The following is a 21,306-nucleotide window of genomic DNA, read 5'->3' as shown; positions in this document are numbered from 1 at the left end:
AAATGTCCAAAAGAAAATAAAGTTCAATAACTCTTCTCGTACCATCCCCCAGACTTGGCACACGTGTCCGTAACGCACGCCCCGACAGCTTAACACCACACTGAGGACTTCACAACTAGCTGTAGCCACGGCAGGACGGACAGAGCGGCACAGAAAGGCCAGTGGCAACTTCACCAGCAGCGAGCAGTGCTGCGGTCCCCAGCGCCGCTGGCTGTCAGCTGGAACATGGCTTTGGTTAAGACTGTTGCGTGAGCCGTCTGTAGTGAGGTAAAACTTGGTTTTCAGGCAGGTAGAGAGCCAGTTCCAAAGCTACGAGGACGGTGAATTCAAAAGCAATCAGATCTCTTCTGTTGAATCTGAATCTCTCTTCTAGTTTCTACGATAGTAATTTAGAAAAAAAAAAAAGAGGAGAAAGAATCAGTTAATCCACACGATACCAACGCACTGTTAGATTAAGTCAGCGTAAAACAGGAGTCAGTGATGCATGGCCTGAGCTGTACCTACAGAATCAAAAGTGTTGCCAGGGATCAGACAAGTAAACCAGCTTATCAGCTCAGCTGTGACACCCACACAACAGTTACATCCGTTTGCCTGAGAAACAGTAAGTGCAAAAATAACCTTACTGGGGGATCAGCAAGGACATTAGACTGCACCAGTCAGGTAGTTTTAATGAATTAAAAAAAAAAAAATATCAAGGAAGAGCCCTCATGAGACATAAAACTGACTGAAAGAGCTGGTTTTAAAAGCAAACATGCACTGCTGAACATCTTGGGTTTCATCTTTGTCCTGTTGTACGAAATAGAGGGTTTTGACAACACCTGCAACAAGTCTCATAGTACTTACATCTATAAGGTGTTTAACTTCATGTTTCCTGAGGTCACTGCTGATCTTGGCTGCAAGCAGAACGCAAGCACCAGCACACAGTTTGCGGTTCTGTTTGTTGAGTTTGCCTTGGAGGACGAGCTTCTCAAAGTAAACATAAGCCATGGAGACAGTAACCGGCTCCAGACTGCACTCCTCACTCAGATTCCGCATCTCTCTCTTTAAACTGGGAATAGGAAAAAAAGACACCCTCTCAAACATGACAGCTTTTATGAAATGCTCTAGAAACACCGCAGCATGGGAACTCAGAAGAGGATACGGGCAAGACTCCTATTTGGAAAACCATGATGCGTATTACCCTAGACTGGAGAAGCCCAGCTGGCAGCAAGCTGGAGCTGATGCACAAACTGATTTAACCTGGTTGACAACATCTACTGTGGAAGAACAGTTCCTCATCTGCCCATAAACACCAGGGGCTTAGCTGCCTCACTGGCACACAGGCTATTGCTCTGTGATTGCCTCTGGGCTCCCGAACTGGTTTGTGATTCATACCATAAGACTGAACCACCCTGACCTACAGAATACCACATCACAGCAGCTGCTGCGTGGAGACCTGTCTACTACACACCTCATGGAAGAATCAGGTCTGAGGGGGAAGGCACAATGGTTTACACCCTTCCCACAATGGCTGGCCTTGCACTTCAGCATTAAGGCAGGCTTTACAGTGGATGCTACCTCTCATGGCTGCCACCCATGCAAGAAGATCTCTGCTCTAACACAGTACTCAAAACAGCTACAAAGATGAGTATGCAGGACACTGGCAGGACACAGACTGCCTGAGCAAGCTTTCCACTTGGAGCCGAGTTACACATCACCCTGGTGATTCAGCAGAATCGTGTTCTAAGCCGACTATTTCGGAACGCCCTGATTGCATTAACCGCCGTGTAATACCAGCAAGATCACAGCTCTCGGAAGGCCCAGCAGTGCATCTCGCTGATGAGCAGCCACATGCATTTCCTGGAAGATGGGGAATTCTGTGGGGCATAGTCCTGCCTTCTTCACAAAATGCTTTTCTTTACCGAGACTCCCCAGACCTAACGCTCTTCTTTATCCTAAAATCTTGTTAGAGTCCATGGTCATCAGTGAGTCTGGTAATTGAAGGCAAAAATAACCAGAAGGTCCACAAAGACAACCCAGTTAGAGCAGGACTGCACTACAGCCAATCAATCAGGTTACAAGTATTTGCTTCAAGGCTAATGCTGCTTCACTGTTAATTGGCTATGCGTGTTAGTACACTACAGTTGGTGAAACAAAACCCTTTTAGGCTGAACTATGAAAACCAACTGTTACCCTTTCTCAGCATCCTAAACATTCCTGTACAGGGCTGTCATCCTACAGCCAGCTCAACTGACAAGAGATTAGTGTTTAATCATATATGCTATTAATAGATCTAGTATTTGCTCCATACAAGTGGAAGATAAAAGCAGCCTTGTACAGCATACAAGATGTTCTCATTATTCATTGCTTGTTTCTTACCTCCTAATTTTGCTCAGTGTCAACTTGATATGAGGAAACTTCTCTCTAAAGGTTTCATTCATATCCTTTTTAAGGTCCGAGGGTTTCACATATTCTATAACTGTAGTCTGAAACACAAGAGGCAAAATTTATCATTTCTCTTGTGAGCAGTACTGACAGCCAAACAAGTCTTCCAAAGACACTAATGCAAAGGCAAACCTGAGTTTTATTATTCACAATTTAACATTTCTATAATGTCCTAAGCGATAGACATGTTGAATCTCAACCACAAAGTTTTAAAAAACTTCCTTGAGGAAGTTCTTTACAAGAGGATCTTCCAGGCTCTCATTCACTCCTCTGTTCAGGTATGCCAGCCACTCACCATGTAAGAGGCAAAGATGAGAACACGTTTGTGTTTTCCACAGGGCCACTGAGGGTCATCCAGAATATTTGGATCATACTCGGTGGCTTCCCCAGCTTCACTTCCTGAGGGAATGAGGAAAGCACATTGGGTCACAAAATACAGAGCTTTAAATTCCCTGTTTCCTCTTTAAAAAAAAGTTTTCAAACAGCAAACATTAAAAGTATTGGCAGACCTCATAGTACAGGCAAACTGAAGCTACAGTCATCTGCTTGCATTTCATAAATGCACCAGCCAGGTATTAGAATTATTAAAAAACCACAAAAGCTCTTTCTCCAGCACGTGCCTGATGCACCATTTTAGACTTAGTGCAAACTAAGTTCGTCATCCACAAATATGCACAGAAAACAACTGCACAAGACAATGCTTTTGCCTACACTCTAACAGACAGCAGAGGTGTCAGGTTTGCTCTTCAACACAAGAGAAGGGATTCCTGTCACAAACTCTTTGGCTTATGCATTGTTACTGTGCTAGAAGGCAAGGAGGACCACCTGTATCCACGCACACCAGATGTTTCTTGTTGAGTAATATAGAAATTCGCATTTCCAAGGAAATGGCTTTGTGCTCCTTGAATTGCATAAACAGAACTAGGCCAGATATAGAGGACGTAAGGAACGTGTGCAAGTCTCAGTCTTAAGGCTCATTGTTTGTATTTCATTAAGGAGCCTTCTTTGCTAGGCTGTGCTAAAAACACTCTCCTTCCAGCTGCAGCACATCCTTCCTAATAACGCACTTCACACTTGCAACTGGTTCAGACATATATTCCTTTTAAGTTTTTCTGCTGTGTGCACAAGTGGTGACAAAGCCGGTGGCTGTCCTTACCAATCTCTGTTCCTGCTGGTATCGTTTTTGCTGTCACAGGCTTATACCTTGATCCAGGAAGACTCCGTGAAGCACTAGCTCGACATGGGGGAACCGCAACATGGCTCTCGGCTTTGCGAACAACGAGGGCATTGGTCGGATACAAGAATTTTGCATAGGACACAACCTTAAAGAGGAGAAAGTTGTAGCAGTCATAGAGGAAAATTTATTGAAAAGCTTATTTCCAGACATCTAAGATTTTCCAACTCAGAGAGTCCCTTGGAGTTTGTATTTGGGAGTGGGGACCTTGGAACTGTGGGACAGAAGGAAAGGGAAAAGTTGGATGAAGAATGACTTGCTTCCGCGACTTCAGCATGGAAGTGTTGTAGAAGATTTGGTGAAGTGGTAAAGGGGAGAATCACATCAGTAAAATTCTGGCAGTATATAAATTTAACCAAAGAGGTACAAGTTTCGCCCATATTTCTATCAAAACATCACTCACATGTTGCCTGAGATACCAGAGTCAAATCAATTCTCCAGAAACAGAGGCAGAAGTGATCAATGGCTTCAACAGCCTCCTCAGAAGCAGCTTTATCACAAGCCAAACATTTCAAACTTTAAGGATCAAAACAAACTTCCACTGCTCTGAAAAGTTACAGCTCTCACTTAATTTATGCAGTGCTTTGCCATCCATAAAGTGATTTGCCCCAGCATAAAATGGTGCAGGGTGAAAGCAGCCAGCTTACCCACTCGCTGTCTCTGGCTCCAGTCAGTGGCTTGGTCATTGGCATTACAAATCAAGAGACAAGGAAAAAAAAAAATCCCTTACCTTACCATCAGCACCCAGCTCTACTCCTTCCAGTCCAAGCACCATCTCAGTGGAGACTGAAACTCCCCCAGAAGGATGTCGTTGCTTCTGTCCTTCCATTTTTAGATCACTAAATGAAGATAAGAAAATGCACTATTGGAAAACACAGCGTAAGCTCAGCTTTCTCGATGGTAAACAGCAGGTCCATCCACTAGTTCCAGCCAACACCACCAGGTCAGAGTTCTATGAGAACAGTGCAATCCCTCAATCCTGTCTCCAAGACGACATTAATTTTTAAGTACTCGTTTCAAAATGTAGAGATGTTCATGAACTGAAGAATCAGATTTCCTATCATTTTAACTCAAATCTGTAACAACGTACCTAGCAAACATAAACCTTTTTTTAATAGGGTTTTTCTGCATCAGACCATACCATTTGTTAACACACTAATGCTCAAACACTTAACAGCAAACACGATTTCTATCACTAGATTGCCAGGAGTAGAAGCTTGCCTTTCAATTGCAGTTTTCCAACCACTGCGCACACAAACTCAAATTAAGAATTACGGCTGCTAACACAGCTCTGCTTCAGCGATGGCAGCGTGCAGCTTTGTTGCCTATATTCCAGTGCAAAAAAAGCAGCTTTCAGTTAAAGAACTGCATCGACACCTTACACACAAGCAGAATGACACAGTGCTCAGAACTGCTCCAAAATAGCTCCAGTGGCCTCGCTGCTTTTCTATGAAGTGAGAGAATATTTTCCCATCAACTATTTTTATGGCACGTGTATTTGCATACAATACAATTCCCACGACTAAACATCCGTTTCCTTTGTCCGTGAGTTATGCACAGGACAGAAGTGACAACACAATTGTTTCGCCAAAGGTGGATTAGAATAAAATCAGTATTTTCTATGGTACACTCGTAGATCACAGACCTTCACCGAATCAACTTAGATTTCACAAGGGACTGAGCAAAGCTGCAGGGAAATTCAGTTGGCAGGTTTGGTTTCTCATAGTGACCATATTGACAGTTCTATACAAAAATGTAATACAACACTAAAAGCAGTTTCAATCCGTCTAAACTACTTCTGTTTTTCTTCGACTGCAAACAGTGACATTCATGGCTTAGAGCTGAAAAACAGAAGAGCATCTTAAACTTACTTAGATGTAACTTCACTATAAAACCTTGAAGCTTTTGCGAACAATAGGCCAGACATTTCACAAAGCAGCTAAAGATGACTCACCTGATCCGTAAACTCTCCCCGTAAGGTAGGATAGAAAAAGCCACACACAGAGTTCGTTTAGCACAGATTAACACTATCCTGTAAGCAGATGGGAAGAGAGGAGGGTAAGAATTAAGATTCAGAAGTTACAAAGAAGTTTTTTATGGAACATGAGCACAGAACTCCTCTTAAATTGCTCTGTCAGTTACACAGATACTGCGATGGATTTTGTGTTTTCAGGAAGCAGCACAAAAGCAGAGGTTTCATTCTGACCCTGTAGGTCCTTAGAGACAAGTTCCATCAAACTCATGTTCAGTAACTGCCATCACCTTGGGAGCTCCTCAAAGGAGATCCTAGTCTTTAAATATATATATTTATATAATTTTTACATACACCTTGTGAAAAGATGTAGATAATATTTTACATTTAGATGAAGTCTCACACCTCTATTAATAATAAATATGAACGTGGCCCTCCCTTTCTCTTCTGCCCAGCAACTATGAGCCAAGAAGTTGGCTAAACCAAGCCATTCTCCTTAAATCCTCCTCAGCTCTAACCTCTCTGTGTGCTGGAGATAAGAAGGGTGTTAGAAGAGAATGATTTAACCTCCTCAAAGCATCAGAACCATCAGATTATTGCTGCAGATGTAGCAGATATGAGCACCTACCGCCTTCGATAGAAGTATATGTAAAATTAACAAGACCCCAAGGACATCACATTATTCCCACTGACATTAAATGGCTAATCCCATTGAACTAGAGTCTACTGCTGAGCACATCCTATTTCACCTGAGTGCCCCTTGATCTCCAGAAGTTACCTGCTGTTCTTGGTGTCATACTGCCTCATGTTCTTGATGAAGTGCATCTTCTTCAAACTTTTGTGTCTTGGAGACCCAGATATATGCTTGGTTCTGCAATTATAAAAAAAAAACCCAAAACCTGTTCAGTGCTCTGAAAAAAAGACATGCCAGTTGTATGATCAGATGGCAGCATTAGCATGCAGGACCTCAGATATTGGCGTGGAAGCGGGTGAAGGGAGGAGAGGACTGCATGCAACGAGTTGAGATTAATGCTGCTTTTGAAAAAAGTACCTTCGTACACTGGCATATTCCACTATGTCTTCTAAAAAGTCTAGAGAGCAGCGCTGGGAGATAAAACGCCTTCTGTAAAATGTACAACACCACGAAGAGTGAACAATATTAGTTCATGGCCTCTGAGTTTATGAACTGCAACAGATCTATGAGTTCTTAGGACAAATGGCAGAGTTTTGTTTTTTTGTTTTGTGTTTTTTTTTTTTTGTTGGAAGAGTGCTTAATTAAGAGTTTCAAGTTCCTAAAAAGGCCAAGAACTTGTCTCCCCCTCCAAGACCCCTGAAGTACATATTTATACCAACTTCATTAACAAGAGCATTCACCATCTTCAACACATAGGAACACCTACCTATAAGTTAAACACCTAAAAAGCTTCAAAATATTTAAAATCTTACAAGAAATATCACAAAAAGCACCCCTCACCCAATGAAGGCAAGGGAATAAGTCATTTTATATCAATCTATGGACAGACACAGGTATATCTGTATGATGACTGAAGATCTGTGTGCATTCTCGATTCAGAACAGTCGTCTCCAGCTGCAGGAGTTGCATGACAGTAGCTCAATAAAATTGACAGATCTCTCTGGAAAACACTAGAGGGCTATTAGAGGAAGCAAAGAGTATTCGGTACCCATCTGAAATCCCAGGATGGAAGATGCAAGGAGAATAATAGTAGGAATCATGTGAGTTAGTGTAACAGTAATAGGATATTACATTTAAGCAAAAAAATAGACCTTGCCAAAGTAAGATACATTACTACTGTCAAAGTCAAGATATTCTTTGTTGGTAGAGATTTACAAGTGAATTGTGAAGCTGTGACTGCAATTTCCATAGGAACAATGCACTCAGATTCAACTGCCACCAGCAACACACTGACACTACAACTATCAGATTCCGTATTTTCTGCTTTTGTTTAAGCACACATTGTGCTGCATTTATAGCACAAACTACATGCATTCAAGTCCAAGGTTTGCTTCCAAACTGACTTAGTAACTCAACTAATGGCCAACATCACCATGGAAGTCAACGTAGAAGCAGCATACGAGACAAAAGTTGCAGGACTTTGGTTTGACAAGATCTAGTTCCGGAAAAAAATTCCAACTTTAAGCTGCATCAGAGCTCTGGCACCCACGAGCAGCCAAACTGCTCAGACAGACCAAGGCCAGGCTCTCGTGCTGGAAGTTAACATTCAGCACCAGAGCAAAGGCACAGCACCTTGGGTTGGTGCAGGGGAAAAAAAAAAGGTCAAGAAAAATGGGATTTATTAATTGCTGACACCTATAGAAAAGCTTTTACACAGCAAAGCCATTTACAACCTCAGCTGATTCAAGTTAAAGATCAAAAAAAGCTACTTGGGATTTAAGCCTTGTCTTGAAGCCCAGCACTTCAGGATTTTCAAACAGCCTGACAATCTGCTAGCCCCAGTGATTTGCCTTTTGTCCTCTCCAGCCGGAGCTGGGTAAGAGACCAAACTACACTATTTTGATGCTACAGAAGAGATACACCAGAGTTCTGGACATGGACAAAATCTGGCTGCTCTTTCTTAAGCACGATGTCTAGAAATGCAAATTGTTCGAGTGACAAGACAGGTGCTTTCACCTCTTTTGCCCCTTCTTGCAAGTTATTTCTTCTCTTCTGAGCTACTTGGAGCTATTGCCAGAGCTGCCTGCCAAAAAACGAGGCAGCAAGATGTGGCAGTTTCACTCAACGGCGATGCGCCATGTGACAGGCAGCATTGCCGATGCGCAGGACTTGATATAAAATGATGGATTACCACAACAAGCAGATTACCAGTAACAGGAGCATTTGCCCCTCTTGCTTCAATCTATACCAGGAACACAAAACCCAGCATTTTAGGAAAGACTGTGTTCTGGTATTCTTCCTTATACATTGACATATACGTTATTTAAAACTGCTGATCTGCAGGCAAGTCTTTGCAATAAGGTCTCTGAAGCTATTCCTGTAGTTGTACACACCAATGATTATCTAGAGGTTCTGCAAAATGACACTTCAGTCTGAGTATTCCCGAGACCTCATTCCTCATCACAAGTTCAAGAGAAACAATTTACCATTTTCTCTTCATTTTCAAGTACATAAAAAGAATGAATGCCAAAATCTGCTTACAATCTCGTTAATGAAATATAATTAGTGCCCTTTTCCAGGGAATTTGTAGTAATTTATACTACCATATAAAACTTTATTTTTTTCCCCTAGAAGGAAATTGTCTTCAGATTCTCAGTAGCACTGCTCAGGCATTCTTGAAAGAAAAAAAGACCACAGCTCCAACAGGCAGGAGGATGAAAAATTAGTGCCCCTTTCTGTAAACACAAGAGAGGTAAATCCTCCCACAGGACTAACACCTTCAGTATTGCTGGAGACTGCCTCCTCCAACTCAACAGCTATGAAGGGTGCTACTGAAGAACATTCCTGGCACAGCTTCCACACCCTTCACCAGCACTTCAGCTTCAATTTTTTTTTCTTTTGCTTTTCAGCGAAAACTGCACAGGAAAGTTTAGCGCATTCACATACGCGTGGTTCCCCAGTCTACTTTGGCACCCAACCTGCAATAAAAACCCCTTCACGAAACATGGAGACCAACCTCAAACCTCCTGGCATGAATGCAGCTGGTAACATCCCCAGACTTCCGCCCCTCCTGGGAGGGACCTGGCTGGATGCAGACAGACACCATGTGTGGTGAGCAAAGGGGGAAACACAGCTAACGCCAACAGGCGCTGGGCCAAAAAAAGCACGTGGTTCTGTAAAAGGATGCTGGTGTAACTAACTGGACGGACTGGGAGAGCCATGGCTAGACCCTCACTAGTTACTCCACAGTGCTGTAGGTGCAGCTGCCCTCAGGGTCAACGAGGATGTGCTCACCACCATGGTGGAGACCCATCTGGAGCGTTACACCTTCTGAACACCGCCTCGTCTTCTCAGTAACGGGGATAGAAGTGACAAACACCCGAACCCACTGCTCTGTAAGAGCACAGCTGGAAGTAAAAACCTGCTGCAGTGAAGGGAAGGTCCCGCCCCTCGACTCAAAACCACAGTGACTCATCCCCGCTCTGCCAACAGGAAACTTCACTTTAGCTACGCTTGTAAATAATGTTTTCTGTCCTCAAGTGAAGCTGTCACCTCGGAGGAATCCCAGAAGCTAAGTAAGTGTCTTACTCTCCCTCAAATCTCAAAACAGGGTGTAGGTAAAGAGGTCTCACTAATCCAGTGAGCACCCAAAACAGTTTGTACACTCAAGCCAACGTTTTACAGCACCACAGCTCCCTCGCTGCGGTCCGAGAGAGACTTGCTAGATTCCTCAGTACCACTAATGTACAGAACTTCTTTATTAGGTAGTGCAGTACTTGGAGTAAGCTGCAAAATTTAACACTTTTTGAGTAGTCTGCACTTATTTTCATATATATACACAAACATTTATTTGCTTTAGTTTGAGTGCTCTTCTCACGCAGCCAATCCACACTTCAGCAACAGGCAGCACAGCTTCAGCGGCTGCTGGCTTCGATGAAAAAAATGTCAAGTCACGTATCCTGCGCTAAGCAGCTTCACCCAGGATAACACTGCTTGCTTGTGGTCTGATCCACTGGAATTCAAAGGATTTTAAGTAGTTTACACAGAATGTTTGTTGCCAAATGCAACCTAAATACTAAACCAGGACACCAACATCTACGCATGCGCTGCAAGTCACCTTACGCACACCCTTACCGACGTGCTACCTGATAATTAGAAATCAAAGTATCCAATATTACGTTACTGAGTTCTGTGGAGCAGGCTGTAATTTCAACAGTATCCTAAAGAAAGTTCAAACATGCCTGTTCGCCAGTACCAGCTGTTTCCTTGACAAGTTATAGAGGGTTTGCTCGTTTGTACGTCCTTGGCCAGGAGCTCCCTTTTGGGTGCTTCCCCCACCACTACTTCAGGAGCCAGTAGAGCAGGACCCTCCCAGAACTTCAACGTTCACAACAGCAACTGTGTGTACACAGCCAGCACCTCCGAGGGGACCCACCAAGGGAGAAAACACACGCAGCACATGCTCAGAGATAAGGGGCTATCAAGCAGAGGAATTCTGGATTACGCCTTGGCTCGTTATCTCCGTGTGCACACATGGACGCACACAATCCAACACCGCTGCGGAATCCCTCGTGAGCTAAACATGCACTTAAAAAGCCCACGAAAAATCTTGTGTTCAGGTAGAAACGCAACAAATTATGTTCAGAGTCACATTCTGACTCCCACCCTGGGAAGCCATAGCCAGCCCACACATATATCCTTTCTGATGAGGAAACCCAACTTTTGAGTGCTTCCAGCTTCTGAGTTGTCCTCTTCTGGTCCTGCCAGTGCCCCACCGAGCGCTGGGAGAGAAACTCTCCACAGAGGGCAAAAACCAGACAAACAGCACGCAGGATCCCTAGCCCCGAGGTCAACACAGCTCTTAAGTGTTCCCAGCAGAACAGGACACAGCTAAGAGCAATCTATGTATAGCACCAGTAATCCCTGCATGTCCCGTCTTATGAATTGAAAGGAAAAAGCTGGTTAAGTCACAGCTCCAGATTAAAGAACAGTGACCTTTCTGTTGGCCTGCCAAGAGTATTTTCCCCTACCTGCAGACACCCAAGAGGACAAGGGTGAAGCCTGAGGGTAGTTGGAAGGGTCCAAGTTGACCATTCTTTAGCAGATATAGTTGAATGCAAAATAGACACTAGCCCTGGGCTATCGGACGTGGCTTCAGGCACACGCAAGCCTTTTCCACGCCTGGGCCAGTGTCCTCTAAGGGACAGTGGGGCAGCCCTTTGGGCACCTGTGTCCCTGCTCAGCACTCCCAACAGCGCTCGAGAACCTCATTCTGTTGCTCTTTAGCCATACGTACTACTAGTAGATGGGCAGAATGGGGGAGGTCATGGATTTTTTAATTACTGTGTAAAATTAGGGCCTAATAGAATTCAGTTTCTTATTTCTCACTTGAAAGAGTTTTATTTTAATACTCTGTCCCTTTGTAAGGTCCTTTACAGGCCTCAGTATAATCACAGCTGTCAAGGGATTGAGTTATTAATATAACAAGGACAAAAATCATTTATTGGTTTTTGGAAGCACTAGCTGAGTAACAACTGTCAAAGGTAATTTGCACAAGAATCCAGCTCCCAAATCCTGTTTACAATAGGAAGACATACCTGCCAGATTTGTTTTGCCAAGACATATTTTAAAGATTAAGCTGTATCGTTTTCTTTCCTTACAGGTGAGCCAACAACCCGAGATGAACTGTGCTTTGGTTTGACTAGGTAAAATACCAGCATCAAGGGATTATGAAAACCAGCTCCAGTTTTTAAGCTTAATTTTTCACAACTGCCATTACTTATGCAGCCCAGGAGATATTTGCTGTTTTCAGGCTTGCATGTCAGAGTGTACGGGTGTGAGCATCCCAGTTCTCGTACCGGTGCCCCGTGCCTTACCACCCTCGGTGCTTACATTAATGAGTTTCCTGCTCAAAAGCAGATTAAGCACAGCTCACCAGCAGCAACAGGTTCTCAGTAATTAAAGCCAAAAGAAATCAGAGACCCCATTTATACTGAATCACCTTCAGAACCACACATTTGGTGAAATAAATGACTTTAATGAAGAATCTACACCATGAAGTGCTCAGCACTGAGCAAGCCATTTGCATGGATAGATGGTTTCAGCTCTGAGGTTCAATAAGAGGCAGCGGCAGAGAAGATGATACCCTGCACAACCAATAGTAAGCATACAGCTAAGTGCTCCTTCTTTACACAGTCAGCTACTCACTGTTTTATGGCAGGCTGGATTGCAGGCCGCCGTCCCAGGAGCTCATTCTGACATTTGTTTCAGTATCAGACTGCCAGAGAATAAATACAAGTCTCACAGCAGGGCTAGTTTAAGTTATTCCTCCAGTAATCTTCATTTTAAAGAGTAAACCCAAATGAGCCACATGAGCATGTAAAGTACTTTTATGCTTCAGAGCAGGTCCCTCTGTGAGGCCTCAGGATGAGGGAGGAAGTCCAATTCCTTCACCCTTGTGTTCTTATTTAAGGTTTGTCTGCAAAACTGAAGGGGCACCAGGGCTTTCCTGCCGGTCCCAAACAGCCAGGAGAAAATCCTGCACCCCTCAAACACCAGTAAAGCCACATGCAAGGAAAAGAATGTGTCATGCAGCCTACAGGACAGGCGAGAAGGAACAGAAATGAAGCATAATTTGAACGAAGATGGAGGCAGAGTAAGTGGGAAGCTCACTAAGCCTGGAAAGTTTTAAATACTAACAAGGAAAGAAATCAGATACTCTTCACAGCGGCTGCTACCTCACTGCTGATTCACAACCACACATGATTAAGACCTAACGCTACTAAGAAACGAGCTTTGTATTCATTGCGTTTCATAAATCACATTGTTTTGGTGCTAAGAGTGTTTAGACAACCCAAGGATAAAATAATGCCTTCCAGTAAGTATTATGAAAGCCATCTGTTGCAACAGAACCACCAAACCAGATGTAAGGTTTGTTGTGCCCAGAGCCTACTTCTTCTAAAGCACTTCCAAAGCCCACTCCTAAAATCCCTGTTGCTTCTCACAAAGCAAACTAGATGTGCTGGCCAGGACACAACCAGTAACTGTATTTCTCTGAATTTCTACCAGTTTCTGGAGGTGTTCCTAGCTCACCAACCTGGTTCTCTCTGTGCTTTGTGCTCTGGTCACTGAGCACTGAACCACTCATGAAAACAGGCAAGCGAAATGCAAAGTGTGTCCTTGATAACACTGTGGGCATTATGTTAGAAACATTCATGCGCTTCCCTGAGAGATGATGCTGTCAGTTCATCATGTGCCTTGTTAAAATAAAAGCCTTGGGCACAATAACACTCCCAAGTTAAAAAAAAAAAAAAAAGCTTTTAACTGGGAAGAAGAAAATTCAAAACAGGCAACTGGAGGAAACCCAGCCAAAGAGAATCGAGAGAGGTCTCCCAGTGTTTTTATGGGCACTTGGTTCTTCCCACCACACCTTCAGTCATCCCCTCCAACCCACAGTCAAGAGGCTGTAGCCTCACCAGGGCAAAATTTTATGCTTAAATTGCAGTGACCACGACAGAGCAAGTGCAAATCTGTCCACGCTGTCGAGCAAGCAGCTTTGACCGGTAGCAGTTCAGCCCACGCCATGGCTGGCTAGCAAATGAAAACGGCTACCCAGCTCTGAGGCAGGTCTGCAGGCTGTGCTGTGCTCGGGTACCACCACGCTGAGCAGGAGGAGCACACGCTGGAGAAGGTGCCTGCAGGGTCAGGGCGTTCAGAGCTCCCCAGGAAGGGCTGCCAGCATCGCAGCCTCAGCAGCGGGGTCAGCTGGCAGCAAACTTTTAGTTTTAACACCTCGATACATCTCACGAATCAGAGGGCTATCTCACAAAACACTTTTGCTTCGCTTGCACTTACGAGACCAGTTAAAGGTTCTTCATTTAACACGTTTTTCAGAGATAAAACTATAATAATTTACAGGAAGTTATATACACAACAGCTATAAACCAAAGGTTACGAGTTTAAAGCTGTGCTGCTATGTAAGGTTTTGGCAGCACATTCAAGTCCACAGCAGAGGAGCACCAGGATAAGGAAGCTCCGGCCATAACACTCCTGCAGGACCTGCTTACTGGAGGACTAAAACCAGGCCCCACAAATTCCTCCCCGAAGTTAAGCTATTCAGCTTTTTGCATTTAATTTGGTAGCATTTTCCCTCTCAGCTGATGACTTACTGACCTGAAGCAAGACAACACCATTCCAACCACCCTCATCACCTGCTGTGGAGAGGAACTGCGAGCTGGCAGCAAGGGAAAAGGAAAGATGGAAACGGCACGTCCAGAGCATGCCCCTTCCCGCAGCACCCCGAAACCCGCTGCTGGGGCTCCGGCACGATCGCTTTGAAATGCTACGGAATCCATCTGCAGGTAAAATCAGCTGCAAATACAATTAATTCTGTACAGACTGCTCCTGCCTGGAGATCAAAGTTACTTTAAACGCCTCCAGACTCTTTTAAATGAAGAGGTGAAATAACCTTGGTGTTAAAAGTGTCTCGGATTGTTTGACCCAGACCCATTTGCAGAGGGGCGCAGGATACAAGGACGTGGATTTTCTGATCTCCAAGTTTCCTGCTGGGCACACAACTTACTTCTTATGATCACTACACCTGCCTGGGAATGTCAGGTAATAAATACTACAGGCAGCTATAATTATAAACATTTAATATTGGACACATGCAATTCACCTGCAGTTGCAAATACGAAAGAAAGCTGTCGAAGCAAACTGTGCCTGCCGAGGAGGAGACTGCAGCCTTCACATTTCAGCTGACTTTTAAATAAAGTTCAGGTTTAGAATATGTTCATTTTCAGCCCTGAGCAGCACATCCCAGTCTACACAGTTCATGCCTGAAAGGTCAAAGCTTGCCAGCTCTGACAGATCTTGCTGCTTCCTGAAAAGTACCATGTGTGCTCAGGTTATTCCAAATAAGGCTCAAAACTAAAACTTAAGACTTCTAAACATTATATTTCATCCATCTCAACAAAATCTGTTTATTAGCAGAGCTTTTTTTTTTTTAAATATTTATATTTCTTGAAGTGAAAACAGCAGCTAAGCTGACAGTAGGACAAAACAACACATTAACCAACATAAGCATAAAAGCCTGACCAAGCATTTCTGCCATTCCACCCAAGGAACTAATTTGATCACACCTATGTCAGCAATACAGCATCCAATTAACCCTTAAAAGCAGAGCTGGTCCAAAGTGCTGCTGTTATCAACTACTGTCTAAACTCCCACCCTTAAAATGACCTAAATTAGCTCAGTCATTTCTGATTTATCAGCAACCATGACCATTCAGTTCAGCTCGCTGACCACTGAACACCAAGGACATTAAAGCATCAGTTGCAAGTAATTTAGTCTCTCTATTTATTCTTAGGCCCAGCAAAAATATGGCAAAACCAGCTGCTTTACCTTACACTATACTGAAACCTCAGAAGCACAAGCACTGACATTCAGGGCTGTTCCCATTCTTCATGCTGCCATAACCTGGCTATTTTCAGGGCCCTCTCTTATCTGTGTTTCCCCAGAAAGCTCTGCCAGTTTCAGACCCAGCTGCAGAAATCCATTAAAAATCTGTGAATGCCGATTTGTTCGCTGTTTGCTGCCTCCCTCCGTTGCTTTCTGTGAGGCTGGTTCTTTGAAAGAACAAAAGAACAGAGCAAGAAGGAAAAGGAGAAGGGAGGAGGGATGGTGAGCAGATTACGCCAGCTGGTATAACACAGCATTGTAATTTAACATCCTGTAAACAGAAGATTCCTTTGGAAAACAGAAGTGGAAGGTTAAAGTCATTAAGTTTATAACCCTCAGCCAGCAGCGCAATGAAACCAAGCATCCAGCTCGAACGGTGCCTCCGAGGGAACGTGCACGGCTGAAGTTTCCATCCTAAAGGACCTGGCAGCTACCAAGCAACTCCAAGAAACTCCACGTTACATCAGCTGAGCAGATCACCGACTCCTTGGGCTGCACTGAAGGTCCTGCCTGTTGCTAATGAATAACCACCGACTCTAGCAGAGGTGCCGGCACAACCTGCCCTGAGCTACGCTGGCCGGTCTCATCAGCTTCTTGCAACTTCTCAATCAAGTCAAACAAGGTCAAGTTTTGTACTAAAACTCGGCCCAATGAAACTGCCAGTTCTAGATAAAGTGATCTCCAGATGAAACCCCCAGGCACGGCACAGGACTGCAGCAGCACTGATCACTGAACACGGATGGAGCCAATGTGGAGACCCTTCAGCCCGTGCTCCTGGTGCATTTAAGGGAGGCTCCACCAAGGGCAACTCAAAGCAGCTCTTGACAGTGACTAAAAAAGGACTCTGAGGAAAGCAGCTGCCTTAAGTGGGCACCAAAGATTAAATGTCCAGAGTCGCAGTGCAGATTCCACCTCCCCCTTCCCTCTGATGACTTCATACGCCCATGTATTTGCAGGATGCACACAGTTAACCTATCTGGAGAGCAGCAATGTTACTGTACGGCAAAGCGACACCCAGATTCCCGAGACCCAGTAAAAGGAAACCCATTTTGTGATCGTTTGTCAATTTCTGAATGTGATTTTGCAAACAGAAGGGGAAGCAGCAGAACCACCACCATCCTGCAGGACAGAAAGTCCCCGAATCACTACTCGTGTGTTTGCAGCAAGAGGAGCCGTCGCTGTCCTGCAGGGATGGAGGGATGCTCTGTCGCAGAGCAAACCGTGGAACCGTCCAGCGAAAAAATAAAGCACTCCAAGTCCCTCACCCTGCAAGTCGCACGTAAAACCGTAATTACAGAGGGATGGGCCACCTCACCCACTCCTGTGCCCAGCGTGACTGGGAGCAGATACATCGGGTCTAACACATCCACGTAGGCAGCGTAAAACTGTCCTTTTGTCAGAAAAATTCATATATTGCTATGTGAAGGTGAAGCTCTTCTGCCTGGTAGTTTCAGCAGATGTTCTCCACTCACTCTTTTCTTCTTCAAAGATGAAAAAAGATGAATTCTCACTCCAAATCACCCTCATAAGTAGTATACAAAACAATTAATGCAATACAATATACCCTTTCAGCCATCTCTTCCAAGCTGAAAAATCATGGCCTGTTTTGTCATTACTCACACAGATGCCCTTTCATTCCTCTCAGCAGCCTCCTCGCACTTCTCTCTACCTTTTATTTCTGATTTATCATTGTTTTCAGGCAGATTGATTAGAATTATGATAGTGGAACATAACACCAGAAACCAGATGCCAAGGAAAGAGGCAGGAAGGACATCAAACGAGAAGATCCCAGGAAAATGTATTAAAGAGCGTTTTCTCAGTGTCCCCTTGACTTGGCGTGGGAAGGGGAAGGACTGAACCATTACATGACCTCCATCAGTCCAGAACTCAGTAGGCACAGGCACGCTGAATGGCACACCTGCAGAGGTCACTGTGCAAAACTTTGTGCAAAACTTGCCCTCAAGAGCTTTACCTACAATATTAAAGCAATGAAATTAATCGTACAGCACCTAGTGCTCTGGCTTTTGTGAACCACGAGTGCTAGGACATAGAGGGCAGCCACATAGCAGGCCCAGCTTCAACTTCTCTAAGAAGTAAGGAAAGAAAGGTCTTTCCTATTACAAGAAGGAAAGTAACAGCTGGTAAATGACAGTTCAAGAAGGGAAAAACCCAGGAGAGACACACACGAGGACCCCCACACCTCACCAACAGCTACTTCTCTTTAAATTCACTCAAGCCTCCAAGCAGCCGCTTCCTGGGGATCAACGGGACCCCTCCATTGCGAGATGTACACCGAAAGCGAACACCCACCAACTGCATTAGCAAAGCTCCCCTGCTTTAAAGCACAGACAACACCTCTATTTCAGCTCGCTAACAAAGCGCTGTGAGCCACTATAAAGACCCATAGAGACTTAAAGCCTTTGATACAGCTTTGCGTATCTCCAGGATCAGACGGCCAGCTCACTTTCCAAAGCTGTTTATGCAAGAAACAGCCTGAAAAGAGTTCCTTCAGAGCTCAAATCCCCAAAATCTACGCCTGAGCCGGCCTTCCAGTCAATGAGAAAACCAGCACTTTCAGGCTGATAAAGTCCCTTGGAAATGCAACGGTAATCCTGCACTGAAGGCCAGAACATCCTCACCGAGGCTGACTCAAAGTTCCCAGCGCACAAGCGTGCATTAATATATAGAGTTACTGCACAGACAAGCAGCAGAGATTAGGAGAAGGCACCACAGCAGCAGCGTGGCCGTTGCGCGGAGGAAAAGTCCTACCTAGCAATGACACTGTCGGCTTCATCTGGAAGCAGAAAAATACAAAAACCGGGCTAGGGAGAAGCAAGAGGCAGGTTCAGGACACCGCAGAACTGCAGCCAGAGACTCAGCGAGCGAAATACTCCTCAACCCCCCCCACCAGCCGCTCCCGCAGCCTGGGGCATCCCCCGCCCCGGCAGCTGGGCAGCCCCGGCGCTGAGCCGCACACCCAGCGCTGCCAGCGGCAGCGGGCAGGGCAGGCAGCGCTCCCCGGCTGCCTGCGAGGCTCTATCCCCCCCGGCACACCACCGGCGGGGCTGCCCGGGGGCAGATGCTCTCTCCCAAGGCCGGGTGACAGCGGGGCCGGCGCCGCCTCCCACGGCCGCTCCCCCCGGGGGCGGCTGTTTCCCATGCTCCGCTCCCCACCCCCGGAGCCGCCGGCCGGCCGAGGGCCCTGGGAATGTCCGGCTCTTCCCAGGGCCCCGGGGGGTCCCGCCGCTTCCCACGCCCCGCGGGGTCAGGGCGGCCCCGCCGGCAGGGGGGGTAGATGCGGGCTGGCCCGGCGCGCCCGGTCCCCTCACTCACCTCTGCCGCTGCGCCTCCAGCGCGAAGCCGCCGCCCGCCGCGCTCTGCGTGGGGCTCAGCAGCCCCGGGGCGCCCGGCTTGGGGGCCGCCAGCATCCCCGGCAGGGCGGGCGGCGCGGGGGGCGGCGGGCAGAGCGGGCCGGACAGCAGCAGCTGCGGCAGGAAGATGCCCCCGCGGGGGGGGTCCGCCTCCCCCTTGGATCCGGCGGCGGCGAGCGGGGGGACGCCGGGCAGCACCAGGGCGGGCGGCGGCGGGCAGGCGGGCGGCGGGGACAGCAGGCGCGGGGGGGCTCCGGCCGGCTCCGCCGCCGCCTCCTCTCCCTCGCCCGGGCCGGCGGGCGGCGGTTTCTCGGCGGGCGGGCAGGGCGGGCGGCCGTCCAGGGAGATGTTGTTGAGGAAGAAGAGGGCGGCCTGCCGCCGCCGGGAGTCACCCCGCTTCCGCGGCGGCGGCGGCTGCTCGCGGGGCGGGCGGGGAGGCGGGGAGCCGCACGCCGGAGAGCCGCACGCCGGGGCCGCGGCCATTCTCCGAATGAGCCGCGACCGCCTCGGCCGCCCGGGCGGGGCTGCGGGGGGCGCAGCGCGGCCGGCAGCTCGCGCGCTCATTGGACGCGTCGCGCCGGGATGTAAATGAGCTCGGCGGCCGCCCCGCGCTCATTGGCTTGGCTGCTCGTCACGGGTAGCCCCGCCCTCCTCCCGCCGGCCGGCGGGGTTCTGCCGGGTCCTAGCGCCGGCGCTCAACGGCTCCGCGGGCCCAAGCGGCTCGGTGGTGCCCCCGGCGGGCGGGCAGGGGCTGCCCCGGCGGCCGGGCTGGGGCGGCCCGGCACCCCGGTTCCCTGGGCCTCTCCCCGGGGCCGCCACGCAGGCAGCCGCGTTCTCCCTCGGGTGCTCCCCTACCACAGCCGCAAACCCACCGTGTCCCCACGCAAACACCCACCGTGTCCCCACACAAACACCGTGTCCCCATGCAAACACCCACCGTGTCCCTTTGTATGACTTTTTAAAAACTCCTCCTCCTACCATGTCCCCACTCAACCCCTCAGTGACTCTGGCCATCGCCCATTCCCAGGGTCTCCCGGCCTTCCTGCAGGCAGGGAGGACACATCTGCTAAAGCCATCGGCAGAAGGCTGCGCACATCAGACCGCTCCTACAAAAGCAGATGAAGGCAGTTACTCCTCTTGCTCCAGCCCGGCAGCCTGGGGTCCCACCCTCCGGCTTGCGGGGCTGGGGTGGACCATTGCGGGTACCCATGCATGCTATGGATCCCCATGCACGGCCCTGAGACTCACCCAAAACCCACGCGGAGGGATGAATCCCCACGCTCCCGGCCCCTGAAGCAAAGCCGAGGCAGCGCTGATCATGGGCCGTATATGGGCAAGGCAGACCCAGATCTGCGAGAGCATAAACTTAGCATTTATCTCCACGAAGTGACTCAAGGCATTGCTGTGCAGCACACCACTTCCCGCACTGGTGTGTTTATACCACACGGTGTAAACATACCCCTTAGGCACTTGAACCGATGTCTGCCCCGTCCCGGGATGACGCTCTGACCGCTTGCCAAGTAAGAAAGCTCTGCCCTTTCCGCCGTCCTCGGAGGACGCTGGTGTGCACTGACAATGTCCATGCCACTGGACCTGGCAGAGGAGGTTTGGGAGCTTCGCTGGGCGTGATGAAGCCTCCGACGCTGTGAGCACCGGGGTGTGGGTGCTGGTGGCCTCTGTGCTTCCCACCTCGCATGCTCCAAAGCAGCTTGTGCTCACAAATGGGGTTTTGCCCATAAACATGGACATATCAGACCAAATTTGCCATTAACGAGGGACTACTGACTACAATTAAGCAGGTATTAATATATTTGCAACACTGGACTCTTAGCATGGTAACTGCTTCTGCCAAATGTTTTTAAAGAAGCTACATGACAACTCTTAATATTGTTCATGGTTTACATGAACAATCAAACTGATGTCTGATGATATGACCTGAAATGTGGGCACTAAATAAAAGAGAGATTTTGAAACTGTCCTATAAAACACATACAGGTGCTAAGTATTTTCATATGGCTGTTTCAGAAGATCCTATTTGTGTACTGTTGCAAGTGGGACATCAACATTTGTCTTACAGTATTAATAGTACTTAATAATAGTAATGATAGTATTAGGATAGGAAACATAAGACAATGTTTTCTTGTAGTCTGCCATTAAAAAGCTATTAAAATAATACAGTGCAGTGTAAACTCTCCCCATAAAATCCCAAGAA

At 47.0% G+C, this 21,306-nt stretch overlaps 1 protein-coding gene across 1 annotated transcript; it reads right to left on the bottom strand.

Annotated features, from left to right (window-relative positions):
- CABLES2 (Cdk5 and Abl enzyme substrate 2) lies at nucleotides 1-19,577 on the bottom strand. Its single transcript, XM_068416279.1, has 9 exons — nucleotides 19,057-19,577; nucleotides 6,409-6,501; nucleotides 5,613-5,690; nucleotides 4,389-4,497; nucleotides 3,581-3,746; nucleotides 2,720-2,823; nucleotides 2,359-2,465; nucleotides 844-1,048; nucleotides 1-376 (listed from the first exon to the last, which is right to left on the bottom strand). The coding sequence occupies exons 1-9, from the start codon at nucleotides 19,575-19,577 to the stop codon at nucleotides 236-238; spliced, it is 1,524 nt and encodes a 507-aa protein (XP_068272380.1). The 3' UTR covers nucleotides 1-235.
- Nucleotides 19,578-21,306: the final 1,729 nt, after the last annotated feature.

Source organism: Nyctibius grandis, chromosome 19 (genome assembly GCF_013368605.1).
Source record: "Nyctibius grandis isolate bNycGra1 chromosome 19, bNycGra1.pri, whole genome shotgun sequence".
Lineage (NCBI taxonomy): Eukaryota > Metazoa > Chordata > Aves > Nyctibiiformes > Nyctibiidae > Nyctibius > Nyctibius grandis.
This window is presented reverse-complemented; position numbering and strand designations above follow the sequence as displayed.

Bases quoted from the DNA above. Each gene is read 5' to 3' on its own strand.
- CABLES2 (XM_068416279.1), bottom strand. From the start codon at position 19,577: ATGGCCGCGGCCCCGGCGTGCGGCTCTCCGGCGTGCGGCTCCCCGCCT. The intron at 3,747-4,388 runs GTAAGGGATTTT...CTCCTCTTTAAG, and splicing joins AGCTGGGTGCTGATGGTAAG to GTTGTGTCCTATGCAAAATT. The intron at 2,466-2,719 runs GTGAGTGGCTGG...CTTGTGTTTCAG, and splicing joins TCATCTTTGCCTCTTACATG to ACTACAGTTATAGAATATGT.